The sequence below is a fragment of the Pleurodeles waltl genome, chromosome 6 (genome assembly GCF_031143425.1).
Source record: "Pleurodeles waltl isolate 20211129_DDA chromosome 6, aPleWal1.hap1.20221129, whole genome shotgun sequence".
Classification (NCBI taxonomy): domain Eukaryota; kingdom Metazoa; phylum Chordata; class Amphibia; order Caudata; family Salamandridae; genus Pleurodeles; species Pleurodeles waltl.
Window position 1 is genome coordinate 941,018,216 of NC_090445.1, and position 24,956 is coordinate 941,043,171.

Consider the following 24,956-nt stretch of genomic DNA (forward strand, 5'->3'; position numbering starts at 1 on the left):
GCTGTGGTGCCCAGCTGTCCTCCCTCCACCATTTTATATTGGCTCTTCACCGGGTGACCATGTGAAGGGACCCAATATCATGTGACGCACTGTGGCACGGTGTGAGTTTGCAGATCTGCAAATACAAATCCAAAAATAGCCTTTCTTTAGTCAGAGAGTTGTTGAGCCCTTTCTAAGTGGTTGGTGTAAGTGAAAAGGTCTGCAACTTAAGAGTCATTTGGCGTTGTTGCTTTGTCTTTTAGAGAACTACTATCAAGTGATGCAATGAAGGAGTTCAACAGGGCCCGAGTCTATCTGGATGAGAACTACAAGTCACAGGAAAACTTTACTGTAAGTTTCTTCATCTTTCAAATATTCAGCAGAGCTCAGGGTCCAAAGCAGGATGTATATTTCAGCATCAGCTGTATTGGCATCCAGTAGCATGGTTGATGTGTCCATGGGATGTCCCATAATCCTGTTGTGCCTGCACACACAGAAAATTAAACCCTGCATTGTTTTATGAAGAAATCATGCTTTTACACGACACACACAAACACAGTACCTCTAGGAGTTAGAGCATAGGCGCTGCACATTGCATGTTGGTGATGTGGAGTAAAAACCACTCCTCTATTTTACGAGCTGTGCTGCCTGTAGTGCGTACAATCACTTGTATTGCTAATTTAGTGTTTATGCGTTGTAGACAGAGTGATTTGTTCAAAATCAGGCAGGTGGCATCCTGGTGGCCATGCAATACAGCTGGAGTCGAGATTTGTAAATACACCATGTGAATCCAGCAGACAAATGCAAGAAGAAGCATTTTATGGGTCTGTGTGTTTGAGGGGGGCTCTGAGAAGAGGTGTTGTTTATGGAAACACCTTTTGGGGAGGGGTTTAACTGTTTTTTTAGGTGTGCAGAACTGTGTGGGCCTCCAGAATGACCACAAAACTAATGATGTAAGGGTTTAGATGAAGAAGTAATGAGAAGTAGTAGCACACATTTCTGATTCTCTTGCTATGTTAGGCTTTGTATCATTTTGGTATTTTTGTACTGTGATACTCAGTATTGTATTAACGTTGTTGCATAGTGAGGCGGCGTATAGTTTCATTTGTAATAAGAGACTTCATATTGAACGGCTATTTTCGTATTGTGAAGCTTTGCATTGAACGACTATAATTGTAATGTGAGGCTCTACTTTTTATGAGTGCATTTTCATTTTAACGATCTTTATTATATAGGTGTCATTTGTATTGTGAGGCTGTATTGTGTAGGGGTAAATATTTGTAGTTTGAGGCTATGTATTTTATTATATATTTGATTTAAGGACTTAGATGAGAAAGTGTAAAGGAAGCATAGTATTGGTATATTCTTAATGTGAGGCTGCAAATTGCATTGGTGCTGGGATGAGATGTCATATGCATGGTAAACATACATTGACCCCTGTCACCTGACATCATGTGAAACTGGAATCCTGAGCTTTGTTGGTCTAGCTGACACACACAAGGCATATCCATGGTGACTTTATGTCCAGAACCTGTTCTGTGGCATGGAGGTGCACACCAAGCATGCACTTTTTACTGACATGGGACTATGGTTGATGTCCTGGGTTGTTGACATGAAGCGGCGGAGGCAGCATACCAATATTTCTGCGGGTTGATATAGCTGAGGAGACCTTTATTCTGTTTCAAGGGGGTGTGGCATGACAGAGACATTCTATAAGGCTTTTTAGTAGGAGACACCGTATTAGTCCTTACAGAGCACTCCCATTTCGTGAATGGTGGAGGTGGGGTGGGTCATCAGATTCTGTTGTTATGGGTGAGGAAGTATCCAGCAGGTCCTGCCTTTTTGTTTTGCCATGATTTCTGCTTCAGGAAGTCTGATGTCAGCCAGCGGCTGAATCTTCACACTTTGACTGATGTTTTTTGATACTCCTGCTATACCTGCTACCTGCTGTAAAGGCCATCACCTTGCACAAAGGCTGCGTCTGGACTACATCCAGAAAAGGCCATTTGAAAGGAAACCAGTGAAAAACTGTTCCAGGACTTTAGACAGTGGATCAACATCCCATCTCTAGAAATTGAGCATAAAGGTGGAATCAAAACATCCTAGCTTATTTGAGTTCCACGTTCTTTTTGAGGAGGGAAGAGTTCATACCAGTCTAATTAAAGAGCAGAGCAGAGCAGGTGTCTGCCTGACAGCGAGTCACCCAGAGGTGAGGGGCCAACACCTGAAACCTCCACAAATTGCTGGAGAAGCTGTGAGTCTGTCTAGTGCCTAGAATACTTCCTTTCTGCTCAGAAAGGGAAGGAGAGTGCCAGGCTCTTTAAGAGAAGGAACTCTCCAAGAGAAGAAACTCAGCCATGTTCCTTGTGTGTGGAACACTAGAAGAAATGTTCATCACATTTGGGGATCCGCCTTATAAACCAAATAGTGAAATCACACCTGAGAAAATTCTTGACGTAGGTTTTCCTGTAGTAGGAGATCACTGTAGTAGAGTGAGAGCTATAGTCATGGTGATATATCACTGTAGTGGGACAGGAACTGCCATAATTGAACTAGAACATTTGCAGTGGGTATGGGTCCTATAAGAATTGGTTACAGCCTGCAGTGTTGTAGAATCCTGTAAGTTAACCACGACACTGTGTATAGTATGTGGTTTTGCTCTGTTATTAAAGTACTTTTCTTTTTTCTAAGGAAAACACTGTCTGGTTAATTTTGAGGGTCGGCACTTCTTTTCTGCCTCAAGCATTTACTACGAGCAAAAGACATGTGGGAAAAATGGAGGAAAGAAAAACGAAAAAGCATCACAATGGGTGAAAGCAGAGAGCTGCAAGAATGAGCTGAAGGGGCAGGGAGTGGCTGTAAATGGATTGAAGAGGCCAGAGATGGCTTCAGGATTACGCTGCCTCAGTATTCCGTGTTTGCACATTTAATTGCAGCAGCCAGGTGTTTAAGAGGAGGGCTTTGGGCGCTGGCACGTTTTTATTTACAAATTAAGCACTGACAGAAAGTGTGTACTTGCTCCAGTTTGTAGAGCAGTAATAGGACCTACCACAACCACCAAAATGGGGTCTCACTGGAGTCTAATAGGTATTTGTACTATTAGGCTGTGAATTGTATCGGTGTATTGGGTGCATTTGCCTGGTGAGGCTCTGTATTGAATGAGTAATATCTGCCTTCTGAAGCTCTGTATTGTAGGATATATATATATATATATATATATATATATATATTTACAAACTGTGAGGCACTGCGTCGTGTGAGTTTACGTTTGTACTATGAAGCTCAGTATTGAAGTGCATGAGCGTGCTTGTACAGCAAGGCTTTGCATGGATGCATTTGTAATATTGGGTTCTATATTGTATAAATATGTTGCAAGGGCCTGCATTGTATGGCTGTATGTGTAATGTGAGGCTCGATATTGTGTCTGATAATATTTGCGTTTCGAGGCGCTATATTATAAAGGTGCCTTTATACTTTGAGGAGTGAACTGTGCGGTTGTATTTGTATTTTCCATCTTTGTATTTTCCTTTTGCATATTTTGTTGTTTTACATTCTTTTTTAGACTGTTAAGCGCTGCGATTAAAAGATTGGTCTTTATCTCCCTATTGAAATTAATATGTGAGCATATTGAGAATCACTAGCTGTCCAAAAGAATCGCGCGGTGTCCATCACATTCGGGTGTACTTGCACCTAGATAATCTGGAAGCAAAACTCTTGAAGTTTAAAGGAATCCAAACTAAAGGAATGGAATTATGCTTCTTCATAATTCTTCAGCATTCTGTGGCGCTTTCGCATTGTATCACTAGATAGCGGGCGGCGGTCCGGACGGAGATCTCATCTGCTACATAAAACAGCATCTTTTGGCTGCAGGACGGCAGACGCGCCGGACGCAGACTCCTTAATAGTGCCAGTAAAGTCAACAGTTGGGCAGATGTGATTAATTCAGTTAAAAAAGCCCCGGGCTTGATTTCATGTTAGCACACACTACTTTGATTCAAGTGATTAATTTTGCTCTGTTCCGCGCTCCTGTGTAAGCAGCCATTAGGCAGTAACTTCACATAAAAGTTCCCTTCTGAACATATTTTTAGCCGGTGAGGGGGCCGTGAGCTTCAATGTGCTCCTTTGTGTGTGAGGAGCGTGCAGCAGAAGACGTGTAGCCGAAAGGAGTGAAGCCACCACAGCGTGGCCATCTAGGGTAAAGCTCTGCTCTTATCTGCAGTGTGGTTTGGAAGACTACTGCGCGGCTGGGAATATTGAAAAAGGCCCCATTAGTTGTTTGTGACTGCAAAACCCTTGGCTCTGCCATTTCTTTCCACTCCAAATATGGCTGCAGGTTGGAGGCAGGACGCCATTGGTGTTAGTCAAACACAATCAGCGTCTCTTTCCTTTGGAACATTGCTTGTGACGCCTGTCAGATGATTTTCGGTGGTTCAGCCATCTTCTGTAAGAAACCTCGACTTCTTCGGGTGGCAACGTATTTAGTGAAATCTAAGGGGCAAGAGAGAATAATGCAGATTTGTTTTAGGAATTAAACACAATGGCCCAGATTTACTAACGTTTTGCGTCATATTTGTGACTCATTTTGCTGCTGCTACCACGCAAAATTTTAGTTGGTATTTACTAATCCACACAAGAGCTCACTGACTGTGTCACATTGCAGGGCTTGGTAAGGAAAATGTAAGTCGAGGAAGCCCCTTGTGCTGCGTTGTGTTACACTGTGTCTGAGAAGCTCTCTATTGGTTTTGGTGTTTTCCTAGATTTACTAAGATAAGTTCACCTTGAAATGTGTCAATGTGCAGTGCCTTCCCCAGTGAGGTGTAACACGGAGAAATATTTTTATGTTTTCCGATTCCTTCCTCTTTCCATTGTGATTCACTCAGCATTACACATAGAAAGAGGAAAATGCTTCTAAGAATTGGTTTTGTGCAGGAATGTATCCCTTCATGCCCAAAATCTCTGTTAACACATGCACCGTAGCACTACGGTATAAATGCCTGCGTTGGTGCTAGGCTGCACACGGTGCACCAGGTCATGAAGAGAGCAGGAATGCTCCATATCCTTACACATTTGGTGGATCCATGCGCTCTCCCTTTCATGCAATTCAGTGCAGCTTTGCGTGAAAGATTAGTAAAGATGCCCCACTATTCTTTGATATATCTTGCCTGAAAGGTTAACTAGTAGGTTCAAATCTTGACATTTTTGAAAAACACAAATCAGTTACCAGATAGGAAATTTTTCAGGAAGTCAAAGACCATAAAATACAATCAACAAATGTGCAGTGCTGTTATTCCCATGTCCCAGGGCCAGCATGTAATTTCTGGCATTCCATCATCCTAGAAGTAGTGAGAGACCCCCGGTGTTGATACTTTTGGGTGTCCATGGGGGAATCACATATAAGTTATAATTGTGGTCACAGCCTTATAAATGCCACAAAGCTTTTTATCTCCAGCACATATGGTCTCTAAATCATGATTACACATTGGCAGTGGGTTCAGTCATTTGTGAGTCAGTGATACTTGTATCTACTGTGGGACCCTTTGCAACTCTTTGCTCGCTACATTTTGCTCCTGTTGCTGCCTTAGTTGATACTTTGGAAGATGCCAATAGATACCATTGACACAATGGAAGCTACCCAAAACAGAATCATAAAGAATGGAAAGGGTGTAGATTTCAATGTATTGACCTCCTAAGGGCAAGTCACATCTCAAGATACATGCTATGCAGCACCTTGGCATTTTCTAAGCCACGTTCCAAAGTCTTTGGCTTGTAGACTGTGTGTTCATAAAAGTGTGGGCTTGTGGAGCACACCCAGAACAGATAACGGTGGAGGAGTGCAGTGTCCTGAACCCCAAAGTTTAGCTGCCCGACTTATGTTTTGAATATTAAATCATTAGATGTTGCCTTGTTCGATTAAGGAGGCATTTAATCTTATTCTTAACATTGACCTGAGAAAAGTATTTTGGGAGGTAGTTGTGTGTGACCACATTAGACCTATGTTTATGGCCCATATTTGTCCAAAGACTGTACAGGCTCCAATGTTTAGGATTAAAGAAGATTGCTTCAGAAAGTGTACATTGACTTTCAAGGACGAGCGGACTGTAAAAAGCAAGCTTGGTACTTGAGGTTACCCTAGAACACTATAAGAAAATTCACTGACTCAATTTTCTGATTAACTCAATTATTTCAAGACTAGATCCTGTAACATTTAAGGATTCTAGACCAAGCATCAGCTAAAATAAAACTGACCTTGTAAAACTTAAAGCCTAATTTAGAGTTTGGAGAATGGGTTATACATCACAAATGTAACAGATGCCACAACCGCCTTATTACATGTGCCATAGGATGTAATGCACTTGTAATAAGGTGGACAGGATATTTGTCAAGTTTGTGACAAAGCAACCCGTCCAGCAAACTTTAAATCACGCCCTCGGTGATTTTAGGCAGGTATGAAAGCTGCAATACCCAGCAAAATCACTAAAAAAGATGATAAAATGCCAATTACCTGGCTTCTTTGAAAAAATTGCATCTTAAGTCCTTGGTGGGCATTAGTATTAATTGAATTAGAGATACTCGGTAGGTAAGGTGTTATGATTTACATTAAAGAATTGGATGCAAGGGCGTTTGAACATATAAGGAATTAGACAAACAAGAAAAGGGTAGAAAAAGGTGAAAATGAAGTCTGAGATACGTGATGGCGGGAACAGCAATGACAAGTGGGCTTTCAAAGTAACAACAGCCAATATGTGATGTAAGTAGGCATGTAATCACCCCTTTCCTTTGTTGCATTGATCTTCTGTTGCTCACTTCCTATACTTCCTCTCATTCAGACGTTATATCCAGCAGAAAGGGCTGTTGTTTGCTCTGCAAGTGGTCGTCTGTGCACAATGCGGGTGCCGAAGGGTAGAAGAAACAAGCATTGGCAAACAGAATAGGTCCCAGCTACGCGATATCGGATTTCGTTGTCAGTGTTTTTTTGGCTGTGGTGAACAGCAGAAAGGCTGCTGTGCATCGTGGCTGAATGAAAAAAAGTGCAAGTTTTTTATTCTTTCAACTGTGCTGCACAGCATGGACAAAAAAGCATTGACAAAGACAAATAACTCTACGTGTTGTAAAGCAGCACAGCTGCGGTGCAACATGGGTAAAAGTTTAAAAAAAAAAAAAAAAAAAAAAGCCCTATGACTCGGATAGCATTGACTGCATCATAGCACTTTTTTTTTTTTTATTTTAGCAGTGCTGCACAGCAGCCACACTGCCGTACAGCCTAGCTAAAAAGAAAATGGACAAAGCCAATAGATCTCGCATAGGTGTGACCTATTGGTTTTGCCAATGCTTAGTATAAGAAGGTTTGCAGAGTTCCTAGCACTCCACTAGAGCTAAAATAGTTCAGGTTAGCCTTCTTTATGAGCAGCTGTATTTCTCACAGAGTCCTACATGGTGAAATGAGAACTAGATAACAATATACATCAAATTATAACAGAAAAGCTGTTCAAAAAGGATGAGTTCCATGAATCCAGTTTTTTGTCTTAATATACGTTATGAAGCGACAACAGCCTCAAAACATTACTGGCTGGTTGCATATGAAGTTGCACAGAATCCCAGTTTATAAACTTCAAACGAGGGGGTGGAGACCCGAAAAGAGGGAAGCAAATGCACTCTCAGTTTCAATGCTCTACAAGAATTAAATGGGAGACGTACACAAATGAAAACCTTATGAAAAATATCATTACTGTAGGACATGTCTAAAGCTGCTGTCTTTTTAACAGAAGGCTAAATACCTGATTTATTGAGAAAAGCCTCTTTAGCCTAACCCATGCAATAGAGAGAATAACACTCATAAATATGGGTGTTTGGAAGACCTGCACTTCTCACACTCAGTACTCACGCCCACAAACCTCTGTTCAACAGATACATATTTGGTACAAAAAAACTAATGTACATGTTTCAAATATTAAACCACTGGCACAGATGTCATATGCCTGACATACTCGACAGTTATCAATAAGACAAAATAGCTGCACTGTGAACAAATGTTTTAGCCATGCACGTGAATAACTTCTCACACAAAGAGATAGATAGCACACATTTGTTTAACTATTGCAGTTATCTGCACAAAGCCAATGGCACAGCACAAACCCCTGGCAGCAAAACAATACATAGTTTCAGTGATGTTAATAGTCAACATTCACAGGTTAGACGGGGAGGCGGGAGTGAAGCATCAGCAACGGGCAAGCAGTGACATGAGAGGGAGGGGCAAGCAATAACGCAGGTGTGGGGACGGGAGAAAGAAAGGTACCGCAGTCTCAGTGTGAGCAGCATCGGAAGGACAATAATCTAAGATACCAACCGATCAAGAGAGAGTTAAAATGGAATGAGCTGACCAATCAGGAGCTGGCAAATAAGAGTGATGATGAAGGCTACCAATGGTTAGTAATAGGTGGGCTCTAAACTTATTTTAGCGTTTTTTAAGTAACTGAAGATCTCACAAGTGACATTTGACAAATATTTGAGTTAAAAAGGCCAGTACCAACCATTATTGTGTAATTCAATGTAGTATGACAGAGCTGAAGTTGTAAGATGGCATCTTAGTTTCTGAATCCACGTGGATTTTTAAAACACAACTCTGGATACATTGTGGTTTCTCTAATCCTTTTGGTGTACATTGTTTATGCGTTAATTTTTTATGGTATTGAGAAAAAAGCGTCAGCTGCCCGGCTATTAAATCATTCTGTGTCCACCTTTCCCTTAGCAGCAGTTACATGTAGTGGATCATTGAGTGTTCGAGTCGAGAATGAGAGTTCCAAATGTAGCTTTCTCTGTGGTCTGGCTTTAGCAACTAGCAATCCTAGTATTCATTTTCTACCAGCCTACAGTGATATTGCATAGTGTCCTAACTAGCCTATTTGGGCTAGTGTTTCTATTCTGACTGATTCATCATAAGTTAAAAAAAACTTGCAGGGTGTTTGCTGCAGTATCAGCTGCCCCTTGAACCAGCTGGTTATATTGTAGGCCTCGTGATTGCGAGCTGTTGTCGTGGTCACGGTTTTGCATAAGACCTGTAGCCCCACGTATGGCTAACACAGCACCACTAGAAAACCACTATTGTGCAGCTACAGCAGTTCCTATCATAATAGACAAAGTAACCCAGTATTCCCCCAAGAACTGAGTACTTAGAGTTCTAACTAACAACTTGTCAAGGAGGAAGCATTTTGATATTTAACTCAATATAGATGAATATCAACATTTAATGTTCTAGTCCAAGCATGGACCAATTCTATATTTGATTAAATCCACATACGGCGTGATATCAAATGGATGTCAATTTTATAGGATCATCAAATGTATACAAGAAATTAGAGTAGCAACAACAACACTGATTAATCATGTATACAAGCAACAGTAACCCATTCCAGTCCCATTAACTCCACATCTAGGGGACACATAGAGGGCACCGACCCCCTGACTATCTAATACAAATAACAGTTAATAATTAATCAGTCCTGTCTGAGGCCACACAGGCAATCAGAATCCTTAATGAAATATTCCAGCACAAATGTGATGGTCTTGTTGTAGGCACGTGTGTATGGTTCGACTCAAGTTTGCATGAGATGGTTTTAATTCCATTCACAAGTGACTGCATGTGGTGTATATTGTGAGCGGGTGATCCATGTTTGTGTATGGCGTGTTTTGGTTTGTTTTTACATCTGCATATTGGTTTATTATTATAAGGTATTTATTGTGTTGTAGAGCAACAATTGTTGTAATTAATTCCTTCATGACATGTTGTCCTGAGGATAGTGTCAAGAACTGTTTGAGCCGCTGGAGATTGAAACGTCGACCATAGATACTCATGACGAAACTCATTGCATTTCTGCTGAAATATTTCATGAAGGATTCTGATTGGCTGTGTGACATCAGATAGGACTGGTTAATGTGTTTAGTGCCAAAATATGCTTCTAACAATTTTCAGCATTCAGTCACTGAACTGTGAAGAGCACTGCAAGATTTCTTCTAAGAAAGGCCCATCACTCCAGCTCGATATGTTATAAGGGGGCATTCTACAACCTGGCATCGCATTGCTGTGATTTGAGAAGCTATGGGGTGGCTTCATGCTGTTTACAAGGTATCTATTGCCAGAGTTTGATTCAGCTTGTGAAAATGTGTTCTTAGTACAGCACCTATTGTAGATTGTTTTCAACTTCATTGAGTTCTGGATGAATGTTCTTGGTCTTTGAATGGGTGACTGGAAAGCTATACGTAACTGTTTATGAATCTTTTAGAATGACGTACGTGCTTTTTGCCTTATAGAGGTTCAAGTGTGTAAGACAATTGGTCGTAGTGAGTGCTTTGGTTGCCATCATAACCAATTAATTGTATATTTGGCCTATATTTGCTGTATCTCAGAAGTTCTTTGTTGTTGTGTAATAATGCTCAGTGCATCCCTTGGAGAAAATTGTTGTGACCACTGTGATACCCAATTTTGTAGTAAGAGTGATTGCGTGGTATGTGCATGCAGTGCTCTGCCTCATGTGCACGATGTTGTGTATGTGGCATGTGAATAGAGATGTAAGCTTTTGTGAGCAGAGTGATACCCAAATAAAGGATTATGGCCCTCATTCCGAGCCTGGCGGGCGGCGGAGGCCGCCCGCCAGGCTTCCCCCCTCCGAAATACCGCTCCGCGGTCGTAAGACCGCGGAGGGTATTCCGAGTTTTCCCCTGGGCTGGCGGGCGGTCTTCACAAGACCGCCCGCCAGCCCAGGGGAAAACTCCCTTCCCACGATGACGCCGGCTCGTAATAGAGCCGGCGGAGTGGGAAGGTGCGACGGGTGCAGTTGCACCCGTCGCGTATTTCAGTGTCTGCTTTGCAGACACTGAAATACTTTTAGGGGCCCTCTTACGGGGGCCCCTGCCGTGCCCATGCCATAGGCATGGGCACGGCAGGGGCCCCCAGGGGCCCCGCGACTCCCCCTCCCGCCATCCGGTTCCCGGCGGGAGAACCGCCAGGAACTGGATGGCGGGAGGGGGAGTCGGAATCCCCATGCCGGCGCAGCATGCTGCGCCGGCTTGGAGGATTCCTTTGGGGCAGCGGGAAACCGGCGGGAGACCGCCGGTTTCCCTTCTCTGACCGCGGCTGAGCCGCCGCGGTCAGAATGCCCCGCGGGGCACCGCCGGCCTGTCGGCGGTGCCACCGCGTCCCACGGCCCTGGCGGACTTGTTCCGCCAGGGTCGTAATGACCCCCTATGTGTGCTAGACTCCACGTTTCATTATATTGACTAGAAAGGAAGTGAAAAACACTGACTTATTACTGCTGGCAAAGGGGTTCTGGGAAACAAACTCACCTATGCACTCCTCCAACATCAGGACACAAAATGGCGCTGTTCCTGGTGAATCGGTCAGAGGATAAACCTCATGTTGTCTTGGAAAACTTCTTGCCCATTACAAAGACAAATGGCAAATATGGTTTTCTGCCTGAAATGGCGCTTATGAGCTGTTAGTGGATTCACTTCGACCTGTAGCTGTCACATCCAAGGGCAGAGCAAACGATCTGATTCTTGAAGTCTGCTAAGAGCTAAGTGTAACAACCGGGGTGCTCCTTGAAAAGGCTCGAACTACATTTTGGGACTCTGAATACAATTTAACTATTACAAAAATCCCCTCCCGACTGTTCCTCACTAGCTTTCTGGTAGCAGGGGACGTGTAGCATATTCCTGGCTGCACCCTGAAGGCAAAGGTTTCTCCTCGTTCACTTGTTAGTACCACAGGGCCTGCTGCAGCGGTCCACCCTGGAGATCACGTGAAGTCTTGCACAGGGTGTTTGAGGATGCTCAGTGGCGGTCACCGGGGTGTAGTGGGATAATTCCGACTCAGCAGCGCAGGCATCTGGAATGGGATTCCTTGTACCTGCCCCCTCCATACAGCGACTGCAGTCTCCAGGTCTACACTGGCCCTTTTCTCCTTCGTCTCTCCGTAACCCCTCTAAATATACTAAAAACATAATCTCCCCGCACCTCATAGCGTTCAGTTGCTTGACGCCTCCTGCATCCCCCCCCTAAATTAATCATGCGTGCTCTCCTGCGTTGCTTTCCCAAATAAATTGCATCTTTTGAAACACAATCCTGCCCTTGGCTAAGGAACTGTCCAGCCTTTCAGTGTGCTATTTCCATTTCCTTTGGTTGATATTTTTATTAATAATAGCCATTGTGATGAGGGCTGCCTGGATTCCTTTTTGCATTTGTTCAGCTACATTTATTATTGTGTATTTTTTTGTTATTGTGGGGATGGTTTTCTTCCAGTTGCAGAAGACATACCTGCTATGAGTGACCCCCTCACACAGTTCTATAGACTGCTGAGGGTTCTGGTACAGTACAGCTACTTACAGCTACCATTGCAACAAGTATCTTCAGAGCTACTACTTCCACTCAGCATGGCATGTGCCTCCCCAGGCTCTTCCTCGCCTTCCTGTTCTCTTCCCTATTTCAAGATGACATTTTCATCCCTTTCCTGCCTCTTTCTCGTTGCTGTTCTCCCAAATTCCTCAAACACATCTTCACTGCATTCAGATCAGCCATTTTGCAAAACACCAATGCATTCTGGGCCACTTTTTGTTAGGTTTAGCGATAGCCAATACCTTTTGATTTTACTAAAAGTATGTATTTAATGTATTTAGTACATAGGCTTTTATTTAACCTTCTTTTAGGGACAATGCTTTGACCCAGAGCAAGAAGGAGAAAAACACACAAGGGGAAAAAACAAAGACGGAAAAGACAGAAAGCTGGAGTGAGATGAAGGGGCTGAAAGTGGCAGTTTAAAGACACATGGGGTGGCTGAAGACTAGATAGCCCTGGCATTCAGCATGCCGTCATTCAATAGTACCTTTCCTGGCTTCCGAGCAAAACCTTGGTCCAGGGCATTGATTGGTCTGGCATTGTGTCATTCACGTTTGTCTGCTGCGCATTGCAGCATACAACATGAGGCAATAGGTCAGCCCACAGCAGCCGTTGGCTAACTTCGCTGTGAATGACTGCAGTCTGTCCTCTCACAAGGTGCACGCCCACACACAAGGTAGTTGCCTTCAGTTCCAGGGACCACTATGGCAAGGTGTGCTTATTGAGGCCAAACAATATTTTTTGTTTTTAGCCAATACTTTATTTTTAGTGGCGAGCGCAAAGCACTCAATCCCCTGAAGTAGTCTCTCTTTGGGCTTCCAACCACACCCATGTCACGTCAGTCCCTTTCACTTGTGGGCTTGCCTTTCTAAATCCTCTTGCTTTCATTTGTGAAATGCATGCAAACGTCATGCCTTTTCCAGTGTTTAGCCCATCTACACAGCACCGGTAAACTACTAAAAACATACGAGGCTCGATGTTTTCAGCATGGTTTCCGGACGACTTTATCTGTTTATGCTGGGGTTTATATAGCGCGATCGTGGTCTTTTTTTCCGTTTTCAGTTTCAGCATGATCACGCAGCATTTTACATAATGCGATTGCGCTGCATTTTTTTTTCTTTTAATTTGTGTTGCAAGAAAAGTCTGGTTATGAGTTTACAACGCTAATGGCTCTAAATCGAACAAATGCGAGTCCCATTGCATTGAAAATGCTTGTTTAGATTGAAACGAGAGTTGCACCTTCTTCAACAACAAAGATTTTGCAAAAATCATGACTAAACTAAAGAAGCGCTGACGAATCCAAAAGACTGGCAGGCAGTGTCTGATCTATTGGCTCTGCTAATGCTTGTTATACTTTTCATCTGGTTATCAGCTACTTCCAATTCATGGTAATTTCTGAGTGCAAAAGGCTGTTTTGCGACCATGTGCTTATTGTCAATGGTTAGTCCAACGCATTTGTAATCTGTTGTTTGCTGATTGTAACGAAATACAAAATTACCATTCGCTCTTTGGTCAGTTTACTATGCAATTTTTGCAGTTTATAATATTTTGCTCCTTACTATATTACTGAATGTAAGATTTGCTGTTGCAATCCAGTTAGAGATTAATTTGTAAATTGCAAAACTAGTACATGTGACTAGTGGCCGTTTGGGATTAAGAACAGCCTCCAGAAAGCCCACAGCTGACCATTAACTGAATGTCCAATGAGAACTGTAGGCGGGACTATTGCATCCATAAGTATGCATAAGACATTATGCTGTTGTGTAGAACTGTATATCAACTGATATCAGAGCTGTTCCGACAGAGAATGTATTTCACAATCTAATGGGCCATAAGATACAGTTTAATTAGATCAGGGCATACGCTTTCCGCGACCCCCTTCGATTTAATTAAATTTGAAAAGACGTCCTGAGTAATGTATTGCAAAAATAAATTGTTCGCATCTTTTTTTTTAAAAGAACAGAATTTTTGCAGACCTATTCTTGGTCAAATAAAACAGGCTGTCTAAATGAATTCAGGTTAATGTTACTTTTAATTGTTTTCATTTGAAATACATTTATGTGAAAAGTGAACTGACAGGATGGGGTCCTTGCAATGGGAAGCAGAGATGGACAGCTACATTACTTCTGGGATTCAATTAGAAACAGCTCCTTACAAGGATGAATTCAGTAAAGGACCACGATCTAAAACGAAAACGTCGATCAACATTTATTTAATTTTGGAACGCGTCTCAGTTTTTTATTTTTTGGTAAATTATGTTCCTTTTACTAAGCCAGCACAAAAGTTAATTTTTGTTAGATTAATGAGGTCCGAGCAATATTTTTAGTTGAGCTCGGTTCTGATAATTGACCATTAATTGAAAAAGGAAATTGAATTGAATTTATCTGTACATAAATCATATCAAAGTTATTAATGGGTCTCAGAAAGCATCAGCCTGTTCCCAGAAATGAATGAAGCTCACTGATTCTTTGGGCATATTAACTGTGTCATGTCTCAGGAATGTGTTAAATGCATAATGATTTAGGAAGATGGACCTAATGGAATTGAATACAGAGGAGAGTAAAACGACTACATTGTTTTAAAAAAAAGTGTTATTCTTTTTAGTTGTTACACGTCTCCGCCGTGAGGCTCATTTTCAGTTCAACCCCGGTTTTTTCCAGCAGGTGGCAGTGCAGCATTAGTTTTAGAAATGTAATTGCTACTCGATGCTCTTTGCGTTCTGTTCTTTTGAACAGATCGTGTGGAAAGGGCGCATATGTAAGTACAGGATCACATAAAGTGAGCGCTGCCAGTGCTAATTTAAGCCACAATCTCTGCCACAGTTTTAGGCACTGATGTCTTAAATACTTAAAGAGTTGGAGCTCTTTAAATATTTAAACACAGGAATGGATCCTCCGTAATAGCGGAGGCGCTTCGTCCCCCTACTCAGAGTCAGGCAGTGACAAATAAAATGCTAATAATATAGCTTTATTAGCATTTCATTTGCCACTGTCTCTCTGACATCCACTATCTCTGTCAGCTGTGGCGGGGCCGGGCAATAGGGAGTAGAGGTGGTATTCACTGTACAGTGCTCATGTTGGTTTGGCCCACGGTCCCAAATCGATATGCGCACTTAATTTCTCCAGCTCAGCGGTGCTACACAGCTGGGTTGAGAAATAGCATAGGCGCCCTGTGCCTGAGCGAGCAACAGACCAGAAAGCGCTTTCCAAAATGGGTTCAGAATAGCAGTTGTACAAAAACCTACTATGTTTGATTTACTAGGCTATAATGTTGCTCTATAGTAATCTGGGCCAGATACAGGGTTAACATGACGATTGTTTTGCCTCTCAGTTCACTCAGTTCATTAATGGTTCCTGTTTTAAAATTAGCACTTGTAATCAGTACTTCTCAGCACCGTGCTATTATGTGACATATTAAGGTCAAAGCTTCCACATGCTAAAGAAATATACTTTTTTCAATGTTGAACAGACTGTCATATTTTATGTGATGTTTATTTGATTTACACAGCAATAATTTTTAGGGCTTGGCTCGTGCATGGGCTCTTAAGATCAGAGCCATGCCCATGGGCTGACTATGGCTCGGCTCACACAGTTAAGTTGTGGGCCTGCCCACCTCAACCTTAACATTCAACTTAGGAGAAGAAGAAGTGCCAGTAAAGAATGTTTTGTGATCCATCCCCTTGGTTGGAAAAGATTATACCTACTCATACGAAAGTTGCTGGGATCTGGTGTGCAAATTGTGCATCATTCATGTGTTGCAATTTTCGTAATAGGACTGGCACATAATTTACACTTGATTTTCTTCCTGTTCCTAGTGCACAAATCTTAAATTACTGTCAATTACCTTAGAATGTAGGCTACTATCTATGTGAAAGAAATCTTTTGTGAATATCATGTGGCTGCACAGTGCACTAATAAAATATGATTAGCCCACATGTTGGAATCAGTGCCTATGTATTTACCAAATGAATGTGACTGTGTCTGGTGGCAAAACAAAAGTTGAGGGCTCCCCTTCCCCCCTACAAAATACATGGAGGGGTCCCACTCCAAACTCACTCAGGAGAACTCAGGGCAGGGTACTGTGCTGAGGCTGCCCAGGGAGCTCGGGGGGTCCTAGTCCGCGGGGGCTGCAGGGGCCTCTGTTATGCTCCTGACCAGGCCTGGGGGATTGCTATTATTTTTTCCACAAAAAAGTGGAATTTAAAAAGCGACTGAGTGCCCTTTTCACATCCATGACATTTCACAATTTTGTGTTTCATGGTTTGCGGTTCATGGAGCTTGGTACGTGTTTATTGGTGGTACTTCACACACGGGTGTAGAAATAGAAAAGTATCTGAAATTGAACAGAAACTACACAATTTGGCAAAATGCCACATAATCTGCCTAGTGGAATAAATATGTGTAAAAGGAATGAATCTGCACAACATTTCTCTTGCAGGTTGATTTGTTGTGACACCAACACTGAAAACACTGATGGTGGATATAATCTTTACACACATGTTATAACGAGAGCTGAGTGACACATTAGATACTTCAGGCACAATTTATAATCATTCAATTGTCTTCTTTGACTTAAAGAGTAGCAGCTCAGAAACAGTTACATCAATGAATCTTACAAATGGCGCTTTAATAATATGAAAACTGTTTGTTTACTGTTATATAGAAGTGCAAGAAGGGAAGCATTCAGTGCTAGAGTATTGACTAAAGTCTCAATAGATGTGTCCAATGGAAGTGCGTGGTGTATTAACATTTTGCACATCCTCCTGTGTGCTTTATGGGGTTTTTAAGATCGTTTGGAAAAGGTTAAGCATTTTTGGTTAGTTTTTTATCTGAGTCTACTTTCTTTGAACATAAGCAGCTTTTGCTGTTGTGGAGGTTTTTACTTTTGACTCCATTGAGGGTGTGTTATGTTTTCGAGGGTTGGATGTTGTTGTCAAGTTTATTGGCTGTTTATTTTTCTCTTCTCTAAGGTGTTTTGGGAACCACATTGAGGATTTTTTGCTTTCTTTTTAGTGTGATTCTGGTTATCTGAATGACGACTTATGTTGCTGTTTCTTTGTAAAGTTATGTAAATGTGTTTACATTGCTCTCCACACCTCGGTGTGTAGTAAGGCTGTGGTGCCTTCTCTGCGTAACATTATGTTTGACTGCTTTATATGGTTACAGCAGTTCAGTCTTCTTAGTTTTATTTTAGTAATAGGTACTTGAAAGGAGTTTGCTAGTGGTGTGACCAGTCTACCCCAGTAGGATCCAGCAATTTTAGTTCTCCTCTCTGAAAGTTTTCATGGCTAGGGTGGGGCCTTATTGTATGTGGGTTTGATGCGGTGTTGAAGAAGAAGGTTGTTTTGTACAAATAACATGACATTTCTCACTGCTAGAGCAGGGTTATCAACCCAATGGAACTTGAGGCCACCCAGGACGATGTGGTCAGTTTCCAGGATAGTTTTGGGATTCTGGTACTTCCTAAACTGCTCCCCGCTGGAGGGTGGTTAATGCTCATGCATGTGTATCTTAGTGCACTTATTTCTGTCTCTTGGAATTGCCAATATTGAGACCGGACACCCTGATTAGCTTGTGTCTGAATGCTTCTGTGTAGGTTTCGGCACATCGTCCCCCTTTCTTTCTTCTCTATCCATACTTGGGATGACAATGTCCAATGGAAGCAGCCGATCAGTCTTGTGTTTCAAGGGCTGTTCAACAATGCCTCTTGTTCAAATAGTCTGTCCTTCCCATCTACTGTGTGGGCTTCCCCTGCCCTACAGTTGTGAAGCTTTCTGTTGAGTTGACTTTGCTTGTCTTCATGGGTAGTTTTTATTGCTAAAGGTTGTTTGGGTTGCTATCGGTGTATGATCCCCTTTGCTTTGTACAGTGTCTAAGGAGATAATTGAGATGTTCCTTCCTGTTCTGATCACCTGTTTTAGGATTGGAATTTCCTTCTTTATTATGCGTATTTTGCAGTGAGAGGTACTTTTGTTATTTTGATCAAGAGAGTGTGGGTCTGCTTGTTTGTATGGTGGATTTTAATTTTAGTAATATGGTTTCTAAGTTGCTAACCGTGATAGAATGATGTATCTCTATGTTTAATTTTGGTCTTCTTTGAGCCTTATTTTTATTTGGAGATTCTCATGGTTCTAAGCAATGGCTTCTTAGTTGAAACTGATTTGGATTATTTGCGTTGGTCTGAAAGAATGCTTGTGATGTATGGTGGACTCTTATGTAATTACTGGTTTATTATATGCTCTATTATTACTGAGGCTACCACTCGCAATCTAAATTCCCCATGCTTTGAGGGTTCATAGTTGTTAATAGACCACTCATTTGATAGGGTAGTTCTGATTTTATATTCTGTTGCATGGCACAATTATTCTTAGCTTTTTCAATGTCTTTTTAGATCTCTAATTTATTAAAGATTTTCATGACTTGTTACTAATGGAGGATATGTTTTTAGTGGAGCAACCTGTCAAAATCTCCCATTGACTCAGCTCATGACCATGACAATGTACTCTCGAAGCATTTAGATGCTGTGACTCAGAAGAGAAAGGGAGTGACAGGCGGCTGGATTGGTCAATAATCCTTTATAAATCTCGCCCTCTGTTCAGGTAGTCTTCCACCTGTGTGCAGGCCCACAATAGCATTCGCAGAGAACACCCCAACTGGGATACTACGCAGCAATGGAGTAAGGGATCATTAATCAGTTTATTTGCATTCAAGGCACTTAAGAGGCGTTAGGAATGTTACGGCGTGGCGAGGATGCCTGCACTGGCTTTGCCTGTAGGGCCCTGATTTGGGCTTCTTTCTTGGATGAAAACCACCACCCTCTACATTCACAGAGGTTCTAAGAAAGTGGAGAACGTGTGGACTTTGTAACATATTAAAAAGGGGGTTGTATTAATTTCTTCTATGGAATATTGAATTCTCAAAGGACATAGGTTAATGCACAAAGGACAGGGCTGCATTACACTGTGGCCTTTTTTCTGCTTTGAGGCCATGTCATATGTAATATATCAAATAAACCTCAATACACCGTGTGTTTAGCAGTTCTAATTTGCTGAATTTCTGCATGTTTCCTTTTTGGGTACCACTAAATATTCAAGTAAACACTTACCTACTCAAGCGAGTGAGGCTCAATGAAACCACAAAGATAGGGAGCAACAAGCGTTGGTTTTCCAAAGATTTCTAACACATTCCGTTGATCCTTTTACCATGTCAACAAATACTACGAACCAGTTCACAAGAGTATTTACAAAAGGTTGTGCCATACTTCATTTGTAAGGTGCGTCTCCTCTTGTGGAGGTGGTCCCACTTTTTACTCACTCTCAAACATTCCCACAGACACCCAGGCCGATATTCAGTGTTCACTTAAAGAAAAGCAAGCCATCTCCTATTCCCCTAAAACTGTTCGTGCAAATCTACTCATTTTCTGAACTATTCCCGAGTAGCAGCAATAGCACATGGAAACTGTCATATTCTCTAATGCATGTTTATTTTCCCACGCATCAGTTCTTCATGATAGGATGCGGCAAATTTCAAACTCGCTATTACACTTGAGCACATTTTCTTCCCACTAACAACAGGTCTACTTGGGTGTGGGTTAGCTGTCCACTAATCTGCAGCGACTGCTTTTCAGATCGTTTGTGAATGTCGCAGACGTTTACTACGGTGTGGATGTCCACACAATGCGTATTTCATTTCTTCGGTTCCTTCTCTGATAGTCCTTGTTTCATGCTTACAATCCCTCAGAAGTCTGACCTCTTCTGACCTGCCCACATCCCACTCAGAAGTAGGGTACGGAATACCTGCATAAACAGGAGAAAATGAGACTTTTTTTTTTTACTCGTGTATAATTATAATGTTTTTGCTTTTGTGATTTAGGCCTAAATTCTTCTTGTGTAAATGATTACTTTTACTAGAAATGGGTTACAGTTACCACTGGGAAAGGAAACCTGTCAATCTCATCTGTAAAGTACCTCAGTTTAACAGGGCAGACCAAATATAGACGCTTGAAATTGATGCTTTTGATTGACAAGAGTGCCAGTCTAGCATTAACGCATAATTTGATTTTAAATTGAAAAGCTAACAGCATAGTCGATGATAGCTCAGGTAGCATCAGACATTATCTGCTCAATGGACTGTCACTATACCATATTTATTAAAGCCTTTCTTGGGTTTTAGGAGGAGAAAGGGTGAAAGTGACGTTGTTTCGACCATTGTGCTGTCCCAGCAGCATAATTCCTGGTTATAGCAATATTTAGCACTAAGAGGTGTCATTTTTGACAGTATCAGTACTTGGGGTCAACTTAATTTCATTGTTTGGTATTCTGCCAGAAAAGTTCTTTCAAAATTGTCTCTTATAATTGGTTTTTGTAGGAGTTGCTGTGAAGTGAGATCTCTAGTTATACATGCAAGGCGCTGAGAGATTTCTTCCTTATTTCTGGTATGCTACATTTGATTCATTCTTACAGGGTTATGGTCTTTCTATTTAATTTACCACATAAACTCGTTTAGATATTACCCATATTTCACTTACGCTAGCAGCCCCCACCGTGCGTGGGCCACATTTGGTTTTGTGGTTTTTAGCTAATCCTTTTACTATTGTCTGTCTTGATTGTGATTATGTGACATTTCATTGATGAACAGTTTTTGCTGCCTTACCTCTTATCTTGATTTTACACATCTCTGAAAACATCTTTTACCATACAATAAACTATAATACAATGTAGCATGTGCTTTTTAAAACTCTTCTCAGTTTTATTTCCCCCTTTTCCCTGAAATATTTAATTCTACTCATGCAGTCCTAATAGTTCTGTGCCTTCTCTTCCAAACTCATGCACACCATTCGCTGCCTGTCTGTATTGGCGGATAAAAACCTGTGTGTTAGATAAGCGGTTCCCAACCTTTTGATTTCAGTGGACCCCAACTTTAACATTAAGGGAACCCAGGGATCCCCACTGAATCATCATTGGAATCCGGGGACCCCCGCCTGAGTCATTACTGGAAGCTGGGGACCTACTTTGTCAATATTTGTTAATATTTTTTAATTTTCTAGGCTCTCGCGGACCCCCAGAGAAGGCTTTGTGGACCCCCAGGGGTCCCCGGACCACAGGTTGGGAACCACTGTCTTAGATTAAATTCTGTCAGGTCAAGATGCACATACTGCATCCCTTCCCATGTAAACTCTGATGCCACTTCTTTTATCTAGGAAAGTGTGAAATTTGTGTAGTTTCTGTCTGCGTAATTGCGTGACATTTCGAACAGTTTCCCCAAAAGGCAAATCTAGCACTTTGTGCACTTTGTTTTTTTTTTTAACCAGCTTCAGTGGTTAAAAAAGAGTGCAAAAAGCAGATGTGCCACAAATTACCCAGACGACCCCTGATTATGCCCTGTGGTGTAATGGAATAATTTCACAGAATTGAACGTAGAAAATGTAACACGACATGCCAGACATTATGCAAATTAGGCCAGAGTAATTGAACTTTCACCCAGATCTACTTTTAACCCACGTGCACCTTGCTCCTCTTTTATTTTCTTCCCCTAATTTCTGTTGATACTTAACCTATGCAGCTATTTTTTAATTGTTATTATTATTATTAGTTTGCCAAAGTCCGCTTTAGGGCCAGATAGCATCAAAAATTAGACTTACAGCTCGGCATATAGAACTGTAAAAATTGAAACAGCTAGCTTATTCATGCCGTTTATTAATTGTAGTGATTCAGTGTGGTATGAAATTGTCACATTTTTAAGGAAGTGCATAACAACTCTGTCATCAAATGATATAAATGTATTTATTTCTGATTGTCTATCTCACTGCTATCCCTAAAATGTAAATATTTTCTGTATGTCACAGTCAATTAAGGTAGAATAGTTACAATTAAGTTTTCTGCATCATCATGAAGGGAGTAGAGTGTCTTTGGAAGGAAATTCCTGGAGCTAAATGCAGAACTAGTAAAGGTCTATATAAGAGCCAGTGAAGTACCTGGTACTTGATTGTGAAGGTAATTAGGTGTAGAGCCTTGTTGTTCAGAAACCCGATTTTGAGTGGTACTCTGGCATGGATGAGTAGGCAATGAAGTTCCTTTTGCACAAGCAAATTGCAATTTCATTTTCCCTTCAAATAGATGAGCCAACCCGTAGCATATAAATTCAGTGTGATGGGGGAAAGAGAGGGACTGAGGGACCTGGCAAGGACTGTATCTGTTAGAAAATGGGTCTCTGGTTTGCAGAGGTTTGTGCTCTGTCCAAGTAGGGACCACAATCCTTGTCAGGGTAAGTAAGATACACACAAACTGTTTACCTGTGCTGACCCTCTGGTAGCTTGACAAAAAGTATTTGTGCACACACAAAGTAACACTGTGAAAATACCACAAAAGAACTCAACTGCAGTTTAGACGAATAAGCAATATTTATCTAAGTCAAACAAGACCGAAATGACAAAAATCCAACATACACAAGTCAAGTTATGAATTTTCAAAGATGAAATCAAAATGTAGTGCTTAGAAGTCAATAGCTCCATCAGGAGCTACATGGTTGTGCTGGATCGGGGCAAATCCAAAGTTGCAGTCTGACTGCAATGGAGCACGGGCCGGGTACAGGAATCATGCAGACCCACTGACAGTACCTTTGTTGCTTCGATGTTCAGTGACAATGCGTTGATACAGAACAAGGGATGCATCTCGCTGGCAGGCAATGCACCATTTCCTGATCAGGCAACGTCGTTGATGTGTTGATATCCAGAAGTGATAAGTACTGGTTCAGATGCATCAGTACTGAGTCAGCCAAGCTGGACCTGGATTGTAAGTTGGTATCTTTGTGCCATGCGGTCAGTGAGCGGTGTCCTTGGCTTCGGTGCAGGCAGCAGGAAAGCAGCGTTTCTGCAGCATCGGCCCCAAGTGATGCGCTGTTGTTGTGTCAGTTCTTGTATTGCAGCACCACACTCACCTGCAAGGGCCCAGGACTGGATTTGGCACCACTTAGCAGATCAGGACTTGCAGCAGAGGAGCCCAGGTGCTGGTAGCAAGATGCAGGTGAAGTCTTTGATGTTCCTGTGACTTCAGAAATAGGAGGCAAGCTCAGTCAGAAATTTTGAGAAATTTTAGATTGCAAGATGTAGACAGTTAAGTCCAGTCCTCTCACTCCCAGGCAAGAAGCAGCAGGTCAGCACATCAAAGCAAACAGCAAAGTGGCAGTCTCTCCTGGCAGCACAGCAGTCCTTCTTCCTGGTAGAATGTCCTCAGTCCAGAAGAGTTCTGAATATATGATGTCAGAGGCCCAGTACTTATACCCAAAAGGTCTTTGATGTAGGGGTAACTTCAAAAGAATTTTCTGAAGTGCGCAAGTATCCCTTTTGTCTCGGCCCTGTCTCCAGACTACCAGTCGGGGGTAATCAGTTCTTTGTGTGAGGCCAGGACACAGCCTATTTAGATATAAGTGTGAACCACCTCTCCTTCTCCCTGCCCAGGATGACTATCAGTATGCAGATGCATCTCCTGTCACACCCAGCCCTTACTGTTTGTGGCTGTCTAAAGAGAATGTACAAATATAACTGTCAGCTAAACTCATACATGTATTCAGAGACAGGCTAAGGGCCAACATGGTTAGAGTAAGAAAATAACAACTTTCTAATATTAGTTGAGGGGAGTGAGAACCCACCTCAAATAATAATCACAATTCTGAGTGAACCATAAAGTCACAGAATAATCATGTGCTTACTCTCTGGTAGCTATTGCAGAAAGCAGCCAGGATTAACTTAGAGACAATGTGTGTAAAGTATTTATGCAGTACACAAGCAGTGAAAACGTTAAACCCCGCCATAAGAAAAATCCCAAACCAATTTAGAAAAATAGATTCAATTTCAATAAATTAAATGAAGTAAAAGAAAAATCAAAATGAGAAAAAACCAATAAGTATAACTGGAGATTTGAATTTTCAGAATTTGAAACAAAAATAGCACCAAAAAGCACATAGTGCCAATTGCGGTTTTCTGGTTGTGGCAGCCTAGGTCAAAGTCAGGCCAACTCCTGTTGCGATAGTTCGCCGGTCAGACACTGGGACCCGGGGAAAGTTTACCTTTGGACTTAGAACTTTTATCGATGTCAGATCTCTTTCAGTGGGGTAAATCAACAAGCTGAGGACAACCAGAAATTTAAAGGCTGTAGCTTCAGCAACAACCCTTTTCTTTTTTCAATTGCCAAACAATTTCTAAGTACTACTTCTTCCAACTTGAGAGGAGTAGTTCTCCCTAACATCAGCCAACTGTTTCGGCCCTCGTGGTGGGCACCACTTGGGGATTAGGGCTCACTCCAGCTGGGCCCAGGGCAGGTCCAGTTGGAACTTGTCAGCTGGGCAGCTGCAGAGAGAGAAGCGCCTGAAAGCTTGTTGTGGTTCTGTAGCCCAAACTGACCTCCAGGTGGCCCTTGGAGTCACTTTTGGGGCAAGCAGGTTCAGTTTTCCTTCAGACAGCAAGACGGTTCTTCTGCTGATTCCTCACATGTCCAGGAGTGTTCTAAGGAGCTTAATGACATACATGGCACAATTTTAGAATAGGAGAGTGGAAGATGTAAAAACAATTGGGGAAATAGATTTTTCCAGTCAGCTTCT

At 41.9% G+C, this 24,956-nt stretch overlaps 1 protein-coding gene across 2 annotated transcripts in view; it reads left to right on the forward strand.

Moving 5' to 3' along the window:
• The window catches only part of INPP5A (inositol polyphosphate-5-phosphatase A), a 1,526,322-nt gene that overhangs the window by 610,864 nt on the left and 890,502 nt on the right, over positions 1–24,956 (forward strand). For both annotated transcript variants that reach the window (XM_069239762.1, XM_069239763.1), the window contains exon 4: positions 243–330. In XM_069239762.1, coding sequence (XP_069095863.1) covers positions 243–330 — 88 coding nt within the window. The remainder of the gene's footprint in view (positions 1–242; positions 331–24,956) is intronic.